Raw genomic sequence first — 19162 nt, 5'->3', positions numbered from 1 at the left:
GACGGCACTGGCGGCACTGGGGCTGGCGGCACTGGGGCTGAAGGCACTGACGGCACTGGGGCTGGCGGCACTGGGGCTGACGGCACTGGGGCTGACGGCACTGACGGCACTGGGGCTGGCGGCACTGGGGCTGGCGGCACTGGCGGCACTGGGGCTGGCGGCACTGGGGCTGGCGGCACTGGGGCTGGCGGCACTGGGGCTGACGGCACTGGGGCTGACGGCAGGCGCTGGCAGGTGGCACTGGCGGCACTGGCACTGGGCTGACAGATGGCACTGGGCTGACAGATGGCACTGGTCTGACAGATGGCACTGGCACTGGGGCTGACAGATGGCACTGGTCTGACAGATGGCACTGGCACTGGGGCTGAGACTGGCACTGGGGCTGAGACTGGCACTGGGGCTGAGACTGGCACTGGGGCTGAGACTGGCACTGGGGCTGAGACTGGCACTGGGGCTGCACTGGGGCTGACACTTAGATTGCTCTCCCTCCTCACACGCTGTCTCTGTGTGAGGAGGGAGAGACACGGCAATGGGAGATGATCTCATATGTTTACATATGAGATCATCTCCCATTGGCAGCTGCGATCGCGCTGTGAACGGACGCTTTGATTGGCCGTTCACGGCGATCTGTATTTGCCTGTCTCCGGGAGACACGGCAAATACAATACTTCCGCGATGCGCGCCCCCGGTGGCGCGCATTGCGGAAGTAAACACCAGGCCGTCCAGGGACGGCCAGGCGAAGGAAGCCGCCCGCTCTAAGGCCGTCATTCGGCCATAGGGCGGGTGGGAAGCGGTTAAAATTGTTGCTCGTCTTTTGTTTATAGTGCAAAAAATAAGAGTCGATCAAATACCACCAAAAGAAAGCTCTATTTGAGGGGAAAAAAAGGACGTCAATTTTGTTTGGGTACCGCGTCACACGACCGCGCAATTATCAGTTAAAGTGATACAGTGCCGAATCACAAAAAATGGCCTGGTCGTTGAGCAGCCAAATCTTCTGGGGCTGAAGCGGTTAATGATCACAACATACAGGAATATACAATGTACTATTGACATAAACACATACACTCTCACAGGTAGAACTGGATGGACTGGTGTCTTTTTTTTTTTTTTCTCATCTTACCAATGATGTAACTCATGGAAGCTGGAAATGACTGTAACGGGCAATGTTACTAAAGTGATCTTCACTATCTTCTAGAGCCTGCGCCCCATGCTGTATTGTGAACACAGGAGGTCACTTGCTTAGCATTGGAACCATTCAGGGAACATTTTCGCATTTGCTTAGTGAATGCAAAGCGCTTTTTGATTGGACGAGGTGGAGAGGTGAGGTGGTGACGTTGCAATCTGCAAATGTTCTCTGAAGCACCTGTGCCAGAGGGCAAACGTCTGTGTGTTCAGTGAGCAGCAGAGCAGTCGCTTGACACAGGACCCAGAAGCTAGCGACAGTCACTGTAGTTATGCTGCCTAGTACAATGTCTACCAGCTTACAAGGGACTGGACCGGTATAACACATATTTGCATTGGTCCTGGACTAATGTAGCTATGCAAAAATATCCCCTAATATCTCAAATTTACCTTAACCGCTTGCCGACCAGCCGCCGTCATTTTACGGCGGCAGGTTGGCACGATCCCGCAAACCGTCGCAGCTATACGTCGGCATGTGGGATTGGGATAGCTGCTCTGCAAGGTTACCGATGCTCGTGTCCGACAGTTGCGATGACTGCCAGCCACAAGCAATCAGAAGCACAAGGGACAGAACACACAAGTGTGTGTGTGTGTGTGTGTGTGTAAACGCACAAATCCGTGTTCTGTTCTGACAGGAGTGATAGATCGTGTGTTCCTATTAGCTAGGAACCATGATCCGTCACTTCCTCTAGTCAGTCCCTTCCCCCTTCAATTAGAATCACCTCCCGGGGAACACAATTAACCCCTTGATTGCCCCCTTCCCGCCAGTGACGTTTTTACAGTATTCAATGTATTTTTATAGCACTAATCGCTGTATAAATGTCCGATGTGTCCGCCATAATGTTGCAGTCACAATAAAAATCGCATAAAATTATAACTTTTGTGCAAACCAATCAATATACGCTTATTGTGATTATTGTTTTTTTTTATTTTATTTTTTATTTTTTACCACAAATATGTAGAATACATATCGGCTTAAACTGAGGAAGAAACGTGCTTTTTAAAAAAAAAAAAAAAAAATGGGGATATGTATTATAGCAGAAAGTACAAAATATTATGATGTGTTTTATTATTTTTATTTTTTTTGTTTATAGCGCAAGAAAAAAAACTGCAGAGGCGATCAAATACCACCAAAAGAAAGCTCTATTTATGGGGAAAAAAAGGACGTAAATTTTGTTTCAGTGCAGCGTCGCACGACCGCAAAATTGTCAGTTAAATTGATGCAGTGCTGAATTGCAAAAAATGATCCGGTCATTCAGCAGCCAATTCTTCTGGGCTGAAGTGGTTAAAGTAGATGTAAAATGAAAGCATTTTAGTTTTCTACTGCACTGTGATTCATAAACAAATACCTTTTTTACCTCCTGCAGCTACTTCCAGCTTACATGATCTCCAGTGTTGGCTGTGTGGCTTTTTTCAGGGAAGGTTTGTAAAGGTAACAAAAGTGCACCACAATGCGTGCAAAAATGGTCCCTGCTTGTCCTCATGAGAAAGCAATACAACGGGATAAATATGAATGTGTACAATTTGGAGACGGAGGCAGAGTGCTGTCACCCTATAACAGGGGGTGTCTGGACTTTTGAAATGATACTAACATGTAAAAGCTTTGAGATCTAGGTTGATGGGATCACATACTGTATATTTTAATAAAAATGAAACCATGTAAAATTAAATCTGTACATGCTTATTTCATAGAATCCAGAGAAAAAGAAGAGGAGTCAAAAAAACGAGAGGATGAAGCTGGTCCTGGATCCAAAAATGTGCCATCTAGCTCTCGGGTGACATCTGCTGACTCCAGTTCAAGGTATTTATAATGAGACTTAAAGGAAACATAGCGGTGCCATTACTGACCTGAATCTAAAAAATGCTAGTTGCCTGGCTGTCTTAAACCAAGAACCAGACTAAGATTAATTAAACAGACTATGATTAATCAGAAGAAACGGTGTCAGAAACCATGAAATCAGGTTGAGACAAAAGTACAGTTAAATCACACTTGTTTAATAATAAAAGTAAAAAGAACAAACGTGGTCAAAGTTCAGTAACCGGAACAGATAGTCAGCCAAGCCAGAAGTCCAGGATCAATGTAGTGGAACAGCAAGCAGGATCTGCAGCCAGAAGGGATCTCAGCAAAGAAAGTCTTGAACAGGATCACAGGCGATAGTTTCTGTGATGATGACCAATGCAAAGTCAAGGAGCCACTGGGCTGAACAGCTTAAAGCGGGATTCCACCCTAAAGTGGAACCTCCGCTGATCGGATCCCTCCCCCCCTCCGGTGTCACAATTGACACCTTTCAGGGGGGAGGGGGGAGGGGGGTGGAGATACCTGTCAAAGACAGGTATTTACACCCACTTCCGGGCATAGACTCCCGTGGGAGTCTACGCCATTTCCTGCCCTGCCGCGCTGTCTGCTGGGACACACACGGGTCCCAGTGACAGCGCGGAGATTTCCTATTGCGCTGCGCGACTCGCGCATGCGCAGTAGGGAACCGGGAAGTGAAGTCGATTCGCTTCACTTCCTGATTCCCTCACCTAGAATGGTGGCGGCAGCAGCTGAGAGCCGAGCGATCGATCGGCCTCGGCTGCCGGCATCGCTGGAACCCGGGACAGGTGAGTGTCCATTTATTAAAAGTCAGCAGCTGTAGTATTTATAGCTGCTGGCTTTTAATATTTTTTTTTTTGGTGGAATCCCTCTTTAAGTAGGCAGGACTGACGAGCAGGATATCATCAACAGCTGAGTGACTGTGGAGAGATAGGAGCTGGAAATTAGCAGACAGCTGATCGGCCAGCTCAGAGAAGGAAGGGCTGAGCCCAGCCCTGACACAAAATCCATATATGGGAGCTGTCTTTGCTGTCAGTAGATTTATACAACTGTGCCATACTGCAGTTAGGCAGTAGAGTTCAGTCATTTCCCAACCCCTATCTTGCAAATGGACAAAGAAGGAGCAGTAACAGAATGACAAGGGCCTCGCTCTTGTAACACACCTGATTGGCCTCTAGTGCTGCCCCTCCCTCTACCAGTCTGAGTGCTGTTGTACAGCAGATTACAAATGGATGAAACCAGTTTTAAATATCTTTTAAAGCTATTTAAAATACATATATTGATTGATAAATGCATATCTGCATTCAATGTTGTGTGTGTTGTGTTTTTTATTTTTATTTTTTAACATCTGCTTGCAATTTAGTTTAAAGAGATAGTAAACTGTATTTTTTCATTTTTACCCACAGGTAAGCTTATGATATTCATTTAACCTACAGGTAATGTTTAACTCCTAAACGTGTACTGTTTAAGAGATATTCTAGTGGGCAGTTTGTGACGTCACCAGGGCATGCGCTCCTTCAGAGCTCTGTGCCAAGGCCACGACTATCATGCACATCCGCAGGAGTGCCGTCATCGCAGCTCAGCTGTATCCACAGCCTGCAAATCAGGAAGAAAGACCGGATGAAGATGGAAGCCTGTGCAGCGGTGACAGCGCACTGCTGCAGGCCTTTTTTTCAGGCTGGGTTCATGCTTCTGCAAATTGGATGTGGGTTTCCCCGCATCCAATTCGCATAGCAGGAGATTGTGACTGGCTCTCTATGGAGCAGGTTCACACATCTCTGCAGCGGCTCCGGTGCGAATTGCACAGGAATCCCGTGCGTCTTTTGGTCCGTTTCAGGTCCAGATTCGGGCTAAAATCTGACCTAAATTGGGAATGGGGATGCACCGGACTCCTGCTGTGAGCCGCTGCGTGTTCTAGTGTGAACCCAGTGTCAAGTTAAGTCTTTCATAATGTGCTAGTATGTGGTGCAAACTAGCACATTATGCCTTTACCTTGCAGGGGGGATTTTTTTTCAAAGTTTACTACTTTATGTTTCAATATTTTTATTAAAGGTTTTCAGTGCAATACAAACAATAGTCTCATTAATGCGGCAACGTATTACATCAAGCACAATGCATAATGGGCTAACACACCGGTCAGTTCCATAAACATGCTGGCGGCAGCGAAATAGGTGCCTTATCCAATAACCCCGGATCACATAGGATCCCAGCTGCCGGAGCTGTTACCTCTAGAGTGATATAAATATCCAGTCATTTAGCTAGCACCGCTAAATGAGAGATATAAAGAATTCAACAGAGAACAGTAAAGAAAAGAGGAAAGACCCTATAGCAGGGAAAGAGAAAAGAGTAGCGAGTAGAAAAAGGCGGAAAAAAAGAGGGAAAGGGGGAGAACTGGGTGTAGTCCTGGATCCTCAAACTCATGTTACCGTGACAACGTTAAACAGCATGTGTCCCGGAACCATTAGTTAGATAGACAATCCATGGATCCCAAATTCTATAGAACATTTTCATCCTGTCTTGTGACAGTGCGGATAACCGTTCGTTTAGCATTAGCCATGACATTTTATGTTTAAGCTGGGCTATCGGTAGTGCGGCTGATCTCCAGTTACGAGCTATGGTGATCTTAGCTGAAATAAATATAAAGGTAAGGAGCCGCTGCTGAGGCCTGGAAGCCTCTGCCGCCTTTCCCCCCAAGAGGGCCAGCTTAGGTGATTTCCTCAGGTTCAGTCCTGTGATAGTATAGACAAAATTAAACACTCTAATCCAAAACCTTCTGACCTTCGGGCATGACCACCAAATATGGTAGGTGGTCCCCACCTGGCCGCATCCTCTAAAACAATGGGACGGAGCTCCCGGAACAAAAGCGGCCAATCTGGCTGGGACCATGTACCACCGCAACCAAAGTTTACTACTTTAAAGTAAAAGTGTGACATTGCTCCTGCAGGGCAGGTTTTTTTTTAACCACTTTGCCTGTTCCTGGCTCGCACATGTGCAGTGGGCACCACGGCTGTGAAACCGCATGAAGTCACAGTAGGCTGCCCACAGTTAAGGTGCTGGTGTCTGGACTCGAAGACCAGCAATGAGCGGGATCAATTAAGTGTCTGTTTATTAAGTCAGCAGCTTTAGTTATTGTAGATGACGACTGATGTTTCAGAAAAAACAATTGGAGCTCCTCTGTAAATCGGAGCTCCACCCAAAAATTGAACTTCTGCTTTAAATGATGGTGACCCACTGACATGCCAAATTTGGCATGTCATTTCTTTGGGGGGGGGGGAGGAGAGCGCGCATACCCAGTTTTTTTATGAGCACCCAGTTCCCACTTCCTCCCCGGGCTCTGCGGCGCCCGAAGGAAGTTCACCTCTCCCCTCTCCCTCCCTTGCAATCTTCTGGGACACGTCACAGGTCCTAAAAGATTGCCTGACCACTCACAGCGCACAGCAGTTAGAATGTCGGCGCTTCGGAGAGGAGCCAGCATCACTGGACCGTGGGACAGGTGAGTGTCTTATTATTAAAATTGTGTGTGTGTGTGTGTGTGTGTGTGTGTGTGTGTGTGTGTATGTATGTATGTATATGTATATGTACATGTGTATATATATATATATATATTATAGTGTGCATTTGGAAAAATAACGCTTTCTTTTTCTTTTCATGATATTATCTTGCAAAATAATTTTTTGTTTTTTTCACAATTCTTAGAAAATAAAATGCAACAACACTAAACAAAATGCACTACTTTTTGGAGTGTTAGTTTTATAATAAATGGTATCACTGCACATAAAGTGTGCATTTTAAACCTGTTATTTATCCTGTTTAAAATGACACCACAGTTATGATTCTGGTACAAAGCATTGTAAAGTTATTTAGAAATGAAATCGATTTTATTTTATTTATATTATTTTGTTTTAATTTTGCTTTTTTTGGGAATTGTGTAAATTTATGTTAAATCTTGACAAACCACAAACTGTTTTTAACTATAAATATTTAATAAATTAGCAACAAACAAAATAATCATCAGGGAAATTATTTGTTGAAGGGAGATGGAGAATAAGGAGATAATTAGGGCTGAATATAGTAAACTAAGGGTTAATGGATAAGTTCACCTTTGGGAACATGTTACATGTTCCACCCGATTTTAGGTGCTGCATGCATAGCCCACTGCCCCTCCCTGTGGCAGCAGTAAAGGGAGAAGTTCCCTGTACTAGCTATCAGTTTTTTTAATCGGCGCAGCCGTGTGGGGCTCCGCCCACACGGTCATGTCATTCAGACACTCAGCTCTGTGTGTTTGAATGAACTACAAGTCCCGACATCCTTAGCGGCTGTCGGCTTGTAGTTATCAATAAACCCAGTCAAAATTCTTTTGATCAGTACTCACCTCTCCGCTGGCTTACGGGTCTTCAGGGAGTTCCGTTGGAGATCCAGTGACATCGATGTCACTTTACTATACCCCTCCCCCCCCCCACCCTTTCCCCAAGTGCCTCCATCTGCTAAGGAAGGGAAGAAGGGAGGAGTCTGGTGACTTCGAAGTTCTGATTGAATGTAACGCGTACGGGGGAGGAGCTATGCATGACGTCACCCGCTGCTGCCCTACGGAACTAACACGATTGTAGGCTTTACATGCTGTGTTTTTATCATCTTTATGTGAGTAGTTTGTGTTTGAACACAAAAATTAAATCTTATACTTAAGCGGTGAGCACATAGATCTTTTCTTTCTACCCATGACCCAGCGTCCTTACTGAGATCTAAGGAGACGTGAGAAAAGTTTATGGTCCGTGTTAACCCTTTTGATACCCGCTTACATGACCACCTGTTTGCACAGGGGTCCATGCCATAAGGTGAGAGTGATTAGTTAGACCGGAGGTGGAGGGATTGTCACGCTACTGTGAAAAAAAAAAAGACTTACGTCCGTGCTACAGTTTGAATTTAAAACGTATTTGTGTTAACTGTAAAGTTAAGTCATGGATTGTGGAAACTAACTAGTGTCGGGTGACTGTATATAGCAGGGCTTGATAAATTTGCTTGGAATCTAAGAGCCAGCTTAAAAAGTTAGGAGCCAGGTCTGTAACGGCAATCCGGACCTGTCCCTGGCCTGACATGGAGACGAGTGAGGGGAAGATAGCGCCGCCGCCCCCACCTGTCTCCAAGTCATTGCCCATAGCTCTTAGAGGGACATTTTATTTTTAATTTTTTTTCAAATGACAATTTTTTTTTTAATTGCATTTTAGTGTAAATATGAGATCTGAGGTCTTTCTGACCCCAGATCTCATATTTAAGAGGACCTTTCATGCTTTTTCTATTACAAGGGATTTTTACATTCCTTGTAATAAGAATAAAAGTGACACAATTTTTTTTTTTTTAAAAGAACAGTGAAGGAAAAAAAAAAAGTTAAAATAAGAAATTTTTTTTTTTTTTTAAACGCGCCCTGTCCCGCCCGCATATTAAAGCGTTGTTCAAACCCCACATAGGAGGTATTGCCATGATCGGTAGAGCGAGAGCAATAATTCTAGACCTAGACCTCCTCTGTAACTCAAAACATGCAACCTGTAGAATTTTTTTAAACGTCGCCTATGGAGATTTTAAAGGGTAAAAGTTTGTCGCCATTCCATGAGCGGGCGCAATTTTGAAGCGTGACATGTTGGGTATCAATTTACTCAGCGTAACATTATCTTTTAACAATATAAAAAAAAATTGGGCTAACTTTACTGTGGTCTTATTTTTTTATTAAATAAATTATTTTTCCCAAAAAAAGTGCGCTTGTAAGTCCGCTGCGCAAATACGGTGTGACAGACAGTATTGCAACAACCACCATTTTATTCTCTAGGGTGTTAGAATAAAATATATATATATATATATATATATATTGTTTAGGGGGTTCTAAATAAAAGGAAGAAGATAGGCAGGCAATAAAAAAACAGGCAGAGGAAGCTCCATTAGCATTGCTGGTTGTCATACCAATGGCCACCACAAGAGGACGCCAGATTCCAGAAGGAATCATAGGACCACAGAAGGCCTCAAAGCCGCGGCCTCAATTACCGGCCGCCGGCGGAACGGCCCGATGGGATCACGCCGGGGGGTCCACGGAGACAGGATACCCCCAGCTGTGCTGCCCCAGGCGCCAGGTCGCTAATTCTAGTCGCAAATGCGACCTGGCGCCCGGGTTTTGTCGAGCCCTGGTATATAGTGTATACCACATTTACCACTGACTAATGCAGAGTTGCAATGCAAGGAGATCAGCTAAAAGTAGTTGGATCTGTATGTGTGTTATAATTAATCGAAATTAGTCGATTTAAAAAAAAAATATTTAATTAATCGAACACAAAAATTTTAATCAGTAGCAGCCCTAGTTTTTTTACTTGTGTTGTATGGCTTTCATATCATTGAATGTGTAATCCTTGTATTTCTTTCTAATTCAGTAAATAGTGGCTAATTGCAACTTACGTTCTGCTTTGACTCATATTTTATTATTTGGTTTTGCTGGCTGTGATAGTTGACATTAGTATTGATATTCGTACATCCATTCACTATAAGGTGTATGTATGTTTCATTGTAGTGACTCAGAAGACAGTTCAGAGGATGAGATCATTGGACCTCCCCTTCCTCCAGGTTTCAAAGATAGTGATGAGGATGATGAAGAGGATGACGATGACGTGAGTATAAATGATGATTATTGTTGGTTCTGCCCATCAGTAGTCTGCTCCTCCCCCTATGAGCTGAGCTGGTCCAGTTCTTCAATTATGCACTGCTACATAAACAAGCTGACAGAATGTGAGATCAGAAAGATAACCTTATCTGTCTAATGCTGTTCCTTCACTGTCCAATTATAGGTCCATGCCAGGGAGTTGATCGGGAGCTGGTTCGCTGCTGGCTTTCCAGCATGCTTATCCGACAAAAGCCAGCTGCTGCCATACACACAGGCCAAATGTTGCCCGGCATATGACCTATGTGTACGGGGCTTTACCTGTTTAATAACTGCAGTAGAGAATATTCAGATCTGCAGGCTGGCTGTGCTGTTTATTTTAGCTGTGTAGATCTCAGGAATGTATGGACAAACAAATGCTTTGGCAAGTAGAATAGCCATCTTATGTTTATTGTCCACAGTGTATCAAAGGATTCACTTTTGGGAACATGTTACATGTCCCACCCGTTTTTAGGGTGGAACATGTAACATGTTACTGCAGCCTCTCCCCGATCTATTGTGACAGCGGGACAGAGATTTTCTCCCCGCACCTACTGTCACAATTTAAAAAAAAGCGCAAATCTGTGGTGCTCTATCCACCCGGCTGCATTATTCATTCATAGAGTGAATTGGGGGAACTACAAGTACCGCCAGCCATAGTGGCTGGTGGCTTGTAGTTCTCAATGAACTACCAGGACACCGATGAGCGTTCTTGGTAGTTAAATGATTCTTCCTGTCATTCAGTAACTGCCTGCCTGTACAAGGTATGGGCAGACAGCAACACTGACAGTCTGCAAGGAGCCTGAGATTACATCCATGTTCTGCTGAAGAAATGCGTCGAAAAAAAAAAAGAAGAAATAAAAAATAATAATAAATGCACATTTTATTTATCATTAAATTTTTTTACCTCTAAAAGATGTTTATTATGATTTAAAAAATAATTATATATATATATATATATATATATATATATATATATATATATATATAAAAAAATAAAAACTTTAAAAAAAAAAGTGAACCTATCCTTTTAAGCTGTTACTGAAGGGTTTTAATGTTCAATAAGAGCTTTGGAAATTTCCATCTATGTTATGTGAGTGTATTAATTGTGTACAAACTGGACAGAATATAATGTTTGCATAGATCGATAAGCTGCAGAAGTTAAAGATTATGTATTTTCCTAAGTAACAGAGAGAGAGAAACTGTATTATAAGTTGACCTGTGGCATGTGAAATTTTGAGGACGCTAACCTGCTGCAAATCTTGTACTCACTGTGCCGCACTTCTACACTTTTTTTTTTTTTTTTTTTTTTTAAACTTCTGTTTATTGAGTTTTCAATTTATAAGAACATTTACAACACAGGTTGAGTCCTGCCAACATAGCAGTACCCCAACCGTTGGCCTCGCAGGGCCTAACATATAAACAATTTGACTAACTACTAACAACCCCCCCCCCCCTCCCCCTGTTTGTCATGACTCAGCCCCCCAAAAATACTCGGACTAGTACCTCGGATCCAGGTTCCTGCAGTTCATCAAAAACTATTACTTATGAGCCGGTGTACCGACAGCCATCTACAACATATCAGTTATAAGCAGTATATCATTACAATGCACTCCCCATTTCCTTGTTCAGGACAACCTCTAAACCGTAATCAACAGGACCCTGTTGTCTTAGCCAACCCCAGCACAGCAAGTCCCTGGGGCCTAGCCCGCAGTGCCCTCCGCTTCGTACCAGGCTCTCCAAACCCTATCAAATTTGTGTACAGTTCCCCGCACCCTGTATGTCGTTTTATAATACGGCAGCATAGCATTGATTAGATGTTTCCAAAAACCTATACTCGGAGCCTGTTTATTCTTCCACTTAAGTAGGATGGCCTTTTTACCATAGAATAGCAGGATGGTAATCAATGTTCGCAGTGCCCTAGACGGCACCACCTCCTCTACCAAGCCCAATAGGCAGACCCGCACCGTCAGGGGGATCTGTACTGCCACTACCTCCGATATACAGGAGGTAACCTCCTGCCAAAACCTCCTAATGTGAGCACAGCTCCAGAATATATGGTCGGCATCGGCCGGAGAAAAAGCACATCTCCAACACTCTGCCGTCGTTAATCCATATATCCTGGCTAATCTGGCCGGTGTGTAGTAGCTTCTATGTAAGAACTTAAATTGTATTAGGCGATCCCTGGCCGACACAAGATGCCGAAAAGGTTGAGCCCAGAGATCGTCCCAGTCCTCCGTCTGTAGATCAGGGACCTCCATTTCCCATTTAGTCCTGCACCTAGTGACTGCCTTAGGCGAACATTTAAAGAACTCCTTATAAGTTACGGAGAGCGTTTTTGATAGGTCCTCCCGGGATAGCAATAATTCGAGCGTCGAAGGCAGAGATGCCACCTTCAACTCCTCAAATTGAGCATGATATGCGTGCCTGAGTTGGAAAAAACGGAAAAAATACGAGTTAGGCAGATCATGCCTAGTTTCTAGCTGCGAAAAAGACTGCAATTCCCCTAGGTTAGTAATGTCTCCGAGCGTCTTTATGCCTCTAATCGCCCATAACATTGGATCAGGTAGCCCATAGAAATGGGGGAGCCTCCTATTCATCCACAGAGGTGTGGACGGAGATATTCCCTTATAACTAGGGGCAGCCAAAGTATGTGCCTTTTCCCATGCCCTAATCGTGGCCGTCATGGTTACGGTGATGGGCAAATCTGAATTAGTTCCCCGAAAAAGTGCCAGGCGTAAGCTTTCGTACGAACCTAAGTGTGCGGCTTCCAGTACCGTCGCCGCGTCACCGTCGTCGGACAGCAGCCACCGGCGTGCAAACACCATCTGGCCCGCTAGGTAATATTTGAACCAATCCGGAACTGCCAAGCCACCCCCATCTGTTGGTTCCTGTAGGACCTTCAACCCGATCCGAGGTGACTTTGGCGACCAGAGAAATGTATTTATAATCCCCTCTAATTGTTTGAAAAAGGACATTGGTATCCAGACCGGGGCATGTCTCAGATAATATAGGATTACCGGAAGCAGCTTCATTTTAAGTAAACTGATTCTGCCCACAAGGGACAGGGGCAGTCTAACCCAGGCCTGCGTTTTATGCTTAAGGAGACCCAGCAAGGGAAGCAGGTTCAAGGAGAAATAGTCGCGCACCCGGGGAGTGACCGTTACACCCAAATATTTAATGGAATCCACCCATTGAAGTGGCAAGTGTGGATCCATCCTGGCTTTGGCCTTTTCATCCACCGGCAGGATGGATGACTTCGTCCAGTTCACTCTAAGACCCGAATAGACGGCGAATCTGTCAAAGACAGCCAGCGCCTCTTTCAAAGACTCCTCCGGGTCATTAAGGAACAAAAGCATATCATCCGCATAGAGGGCTAAAGTCTCCCTGATAGACCTCACCCTGATGGCCTGAATCCCCTCTGCCGACCTGAGTGCGATGGCCAGGGGCTCCATAGCCAGGGCAAATAAAAAGGGAGACAACGGGGCAACCTTGCCTGGTTGCCCCTGCCCACCGCAAAAAAATCAGAGGTCCTCGCTCCCACTCTAACAGCCACCTTAGGATTCGTGTACAACATGGACACCCATTTACAAAACTGTGGCCCAAAACCCATGACTTTTAGCACTCTAAGCATATATTCCCAATCGATAGAATCAAACGCTTTTTCTATGTCTATGGACACCACAATTCTACAGTCAGAGTCTGTTGGCGGGAGCTGCAGATGGGTAAAAAGTCTCCTTATGTTTGTGTCTGTTGATTTGCCAGGCATGAACCCTGTCTGGTCGCTGTTCACCACCGTCTGAATGACCTTGGCAAGTCTGGTCGCTGGGACTTTCGTGAGGACCTTAAGATCCGTGTTTAGGAGAGCTATGGGACGATAGGATGCACACTCAGTAGGATCTTTCCCCGGTTTCAACAATAGAAGCATATAAGCCTCCATCATGGAGGGCGGCAGTGAGGTCACATCAAGACAGTGCTGTAGCAGCCAATTAAATCGCGGGGCCAAAAGCTCTACATTTACCTTTATAAAATTCTATTGGAAAACCATCCGGTCCCGGGGGCCTTATTGGGTGGAAACGAGAAAATTGCCTTTTGAATTTCCGTAAGCGTAATGGGGGAATCAAGGGTCAAGCAGTCGTCTTCCGCCAGTTGTGGGATTGGCAGACCCCCTAATAGGGAGTCCAGAGCTCCAGGGTCATACCTAGGGATGGGCCGGTACAGTTTCGTGAAAAAGGTCACAAACTCCTGCATTATTAAGGTTGGGTCAGAAACCAAGGCACCTGATGCAGTTCTAATTTTAGGAATGTGCACCAGGGGCGGCCTATCAGCCACCAATGTGGCCAGGAGCTTTCCATTTTTGTCCCCTTCAGCAAACACTCTGTGGGCAGTAGTGGTCCATTCAGTGCTAGTCAATTCTTTAATATGAAGCGACAAACTCCTCCTAGCCGTCATGAGATGCTCAAGAGTGGCCCCCGTCGGGGACCCTGCATGAGCCTCCGCACACTCCCGCTCCTTCTGCTTCAAACAGAGGAATTCCTCGTTATCATTGACCCGAGCTGTTTTTATTGCTGATATACATTCGCCCCTGGCAACTGCCTTAAAGGCATCCCACACCACAGGTGGATCCGAGGTGTCCATGTTCTCCGACCAGTAATGTTGAAAAGCAGGGTTAAGCTGGGAGAGCACGTCTTCCTTCTGTAACCAACTGGCAGACAACCTCCATCCCCTCTTCCCGGATCCAGTCGGAAACGACAGGGTGAGGGAGAGAGGATTATGATCCGATATGCCCCCCGGCAAATATTCCACCCTTTCCACACTGTGCAGCAACCTGTCGTTACCAAAGGCCAGATCGATTCTCGCCGCTGACCCATGGGCTGAGGACACATGAGAATAGCATCTGGCCACCGGACACCTCATCTCCACAGTTCCGTCAGTCCCACCCCCATGGCCCAATTGTTTAGTTCGGTTGAACCTCCCCTACTTGGGTTGGAGGAATCCAATACCGCATCCAGTGTAGCATTGAAATCCCCCAATACCACCATGGGTAGATGTAAAAATTCAGCCAAGCTGGCAAACATATCATATAATAATTGAACCTGGAATGGGGGGGGTATATACACATTGACCAACAATATCTTCTGGTAGTACACTTCCAGCACCACCGCCACATATCGTCCCCCCCGGTCAGTAATAACTTGATGTACCGTGCAGGCAATAGCCTTGCTAATAAGCATGGACACTCCCCTTGCGTAAGTGGAATATGTGGAATGCAAAGCTTTCTGAATCCACGGCTTCCGCATAGTCAATACTTTGGCTCCATCTTGGAAAAGTATTATATGGGGTTTGTATTGTTTCAAATATTGGAAAACCGAGGCCCTCTTAAATTTGTGATTGAGGCCTCGGACGTTCCAAGAGACAATATCCAACCTATCCACCATTATCCCACAACAGAATAACACTCGTACAGTGCAGGTCAGACCAAACTCCCACATGCCGGACCACCGGTACCATGGCATAAAACCTTAACTTAAGGAACCATACCTCCTTCCCGAGACTGAGTCGTGACAAACCGAATTCCCACCCCTGCTCTTATACCAGCACCCGTTTTAAAATCAAACCAAAGTGTCCTGATATGAAGCTTCCTCCCATAACGAAACCAGCAAAAACTTGCGGTGAGATCCAACCGCTGTAATCGAAAGTCTGGCAACATCTCCTCCGTCGTGTCTTCCTTGGTCCTAAGCTCCAGGAAGTGCGCATACTATTGGAGCACAGCACGCACCAGGGCACAGATACGTGCCAACATAGTCCCATACAAGTGGTTGAGATCAGGGAAAAAAGAAAAATAATAATAAAAAAAAAAAAGAGAAAAAAAAAAAAAAGTCAAAGGCAAAGGGACAAAAACATAAGGATGATTGGATGAGTAGCCTCGGGTAAACATAAGTGGAAACTCAGATGGAAAAATAGGAAAAAAACGTGAAGAGTAAAGGGACCGTGGGCTCCCCGACCCCTCCGGGGAAAACCCACCCCCCCTTCAAGCAACCCCAGAGTACCGTATGATGCAGCACGAGCCTCCTCCACCCTTGTTGCAGGTACGTCTAAAAATGTTCCGGAGCAATGGGAGGGTCGCGTTCCATTCCACTGTCTGCCGGCGGGGGTGTTCTGCCGGAGGACCCCCGACTCATGGCTCCGTCTCCACCAACAGGATGCTGAATAACTCTCTAGGCATCAGTGGGCCAGTCCTCGTGTCGGACAACTTTTCACAGAAGTGTGCAACAGGCACAATATTCCGCCACAGCCATGGCTGATTAATAACTCCGCGCCCAACGTCCCATGCCTTTAAGCCAGTTCTTTGTCCATCCAGTCACAGGCCTCCGCAGGGTTGTCAAAAAATTTCACACTGCCTTTGTGTTGGATTCGAAGCCTGCTCGGGTATAGCATACTGTATGGTATCTCCTTCGCGCGTAGCCTCTTGCGGACATCTGTAAAGGATCGGCGTTGTTGTTGTGTGGCGGCAGAGAAGTCAGGGAATAGCATTAACTTGGAATTCTCATACAACAGTTCTTGTGTTCTTCTAGACTTGGCCAGGATCATGTCTCTATCCCTGTAGTTCAGGAATCTGACAAGAAAAGGTCGTGGGAACGCCCCTGGTGGCCGCCTGCCCGTCGGGACCCTGTGCGCCCGTTCGACCACATAAGTGGGGGGTAAATCTTCCAGGGAAAATAATTTTTTGAACAAAGCCTCAGCAAACTCCACCGGCTTGTCCCCTTCTGATCCCTCCGCCAGGCCCACCACCCTTACATTGTTGCGCCTTTGACGGTCTTTGGCGTCATCCGTCTGCGTTGGAGGTTCCGCACCATGTCACGGAGTTCAGCTACCTGGGCTGCCTGTGAATGTGTGGCATCTTCAACTCCAGACACCCTGTCCTCCACTGTAGTAAGTCTGCCCCGGATCTTGTCTAGGTCATGGCGTATCAGTGTGCATTCAGAGGACAAATGATCGATTCGCCCCATCAGCTCAGACTTACTGACATTAATGGCTTCCAGTATAGGTCTCGTGATCGCCTCAGCATCCACCGCTACAGGATGGTCCTCAAGCCCCTCACCTTCTGCTCCCAATTCCGCTGCAGGAGCAGAATGCTCCATCCCGTCCCACGGCCGCGCTACACACTGCTCTGCCCTCTGTGAAGACAAGATGGCGGGGGCGGGACTTCCGGCCGTGTCCTGTGAGGAGCGAGTGCGGCGTTGCTCTTTCTGGGCCCTGCGCTGCTGTTTAGATGCCGATGAACGCATCTCCGGAGCCAGTACACTTTCCCCCGGACTATGGTGCCTTGTATTCCCGGCCGGCTGCGCTCCAAAATCACGGATAGTAGCAGGATGAGCGGAGCTGTGTAGAAAAGCTTGCTGCCGCGATCACATCCGGTCACGCCCCCCCCGCACTTGTACACTTAAAGTGGTTTTAAAGGCAGAAGGTTTTTTATGATAATGCATTCTATGTATTAAGAGAAAAAAAAAATTATTGTGCAGAAGCCCCCCCAATACTTACCAGAACCGCCATTGGCTCCTTCAGGCTGTCAATCAAAGTCAGCGAGCCAATGAAGAAAGGGGGTGGGACTGAACCACGGCTCTGTGTCTGAATGGATGCGCAGAACAGCGTCTCGGCTCGGGTGCTCCCCCATAGCAAGCTGCTTGCTGTGGGGGGCACTCAGCAGGAAGGAGGAACCAGGTGCGCTGGCGAGGGACCTAAAGAGGAGGAAGATTTGTTTGTTATTCTTAAATGGAAAAAAAAAATGAGACTTTAATAACGCTTTAAGGCACAGTTCAGGAACGTAGGGAACAGATCTGACCTTTATGAAATGTGTATTTACCAATTATAACTATAAGCAAAGTTTTTAGAATATTAACACTCTGATGCAAGGATTTTTTATTGAGCTGATCATATACATATATGCTGTATGTGTATGCAAATATAAAACTGCGCATTTCTTTTTATCTATATTAATGCATTTTTTTATTTATTTAGTGTTATACCCAATTCCAATGCTTGTGATGCCTAAGCTAAAGCCCCATAGACACGATCAGAAATTCTGCCAGCAAAAGTCGCATGTGAGCTTTTGGTCAGAAATTCCGACCGTGTGTATGCTCCATCGGACTTTTGCTGGCAGAATTCCAGCTAGCAAAAGCCTGAGAGCAGGTTCTCTATTTTTCGATCGGAAAAAGTTCCGATGGGAAATTCCGATTGTCTGTCTGTACAAATTCTGACGCACAAAATTCCTACGCATGCTCGGAAACCTTTCCATGAAATGCTCGCAAGCATGGATCTTCATTTTCCTGGCTTGCCGTACTGTTGTACTTCACCGCGTTCTTGACGGTGGAAAGTTCAGAGAGCTTTTGTGTGACCGTGTGTATGCAAGTCAAGCTTGAGCGGAATTCCATTGGAAAAACCACCCAAGTTTTTTTGTTTTGTTTTTTCCGACGGAAAATCTGCTCGTGTGTACGGGGCATAACTTTATGTGCATTAAAAGAGCTTAACGTTAGCAAGGGATTGGATGTGGTCTTATTTTTTTCACCCCTTGCATGGTCCATGTTTTACCAAGGAATGGGGCTCATACATAATTGTTCTTCCTTGTTACCATATGTCCTATAATGCAGGATTCTCCGGCCCGCTACAAGATTTTATCCAGCCCACATTTTAGGTCAGTGCTATCTCCTTAATGTACACTGATTGGGGATTAAGGTCAGCCGAGGCTGCTTATGGGTTCTACTTCTAATGTAATGGGTGACTGTGATGAGGACCCTGATGAAGGAGGGACCCTAATTTAAGGGGGGATGCTGATGGGGATTTATTTTTAGTTTTTGTGTTTAATTATGAAATATAGTGTAGCTTCTGTACTGAAAGGTTTGGAGATCTCTGTTGTAGTGGAGCGATGTTTGTTATGGGCCAACGTTTTCATTGGTGCCTCTTATGGCCTGCACATGGGGCTGCATTCATCTGCTGTATTGCTTATGTTAACAAGCAATGTCTACACTGTAATTTATTAGTGGTGTAAATAGGACTAAGTTACCATGTTTTAGTTTATCGAGATAATCATTATACATACCTTATAGGGCCAACTGTATACTGTAGCAGGACAGTTTGAAAAGGGGCAAATATATAGAAAAATGCTATAGCATCACTCTTTATAAACTGTCTTTAAATAACTATTCTGTGTAGGGCTGCAACTAACGATTATTTTCATAATCGATTAGTTGGCCGATTATTGTTTCAATTAATCGGTTAATAACCTTAAAAAAAAAAAAAGTGTGTCAAATTGACGTTCATTTTCAACCACAGTGACGGGAAAATTTGGAAATAATAGAAAACTTCTTAGTCAAAGGAATTTTCAGACAGTGTATGTGGTTTTCGTTCAGAAATTTCATTCATTTTAAAAACAGAATGTTAAAAAAAGTGAAAATTTCAAACAAAATTTTTTCATTCAGCGAATGTACAAAGAT

At 45.3% G+C, this 19162-nt stretch overlaps 1 protein-coding gene across 1 annotated transcript in view; it reads left to right on the top strand.

Annotated features, from left to right (window-relative positions):
- WDR70 (WD repeat domain 70) overlaps positions 1-19162 on the top strand; it is a 436397-nt gene that overhangs the window by 13846 nt on the left and 403389 nt on the right. Inside the window, exons 4-5 of the mRNA XM_077462835.1 lie at positions 2875-2983; positions 9546-9642. Coding sequence (XP_077318961.1) covers positions 2875-2983; positions 9546-9642 — 206 coding nt within the window. The remainder of the gene's footprint in view (positions 1-2874; positions 2984-9545; positions 9643-19162) is intronic.

Source organism: Lithobates pipiens, unplaced genomic scaffold (assembly GCF_037356315.1).
Source record: "Lithobates pipiens isolate NorthernLeopardFrog02 unplaced genomic scaffold, aLitPip1_a1.2 Scaffold_3, whole genome shotgun sequence".
NCBI lineage: Eukaryota > Metazoa > Chordata > Amphibia > Anura > Ranidae > Lithobates > Lithobates pipiens.
This window is presented reverse-complemented; position numbering and strand designations above follow the sequence as displayed.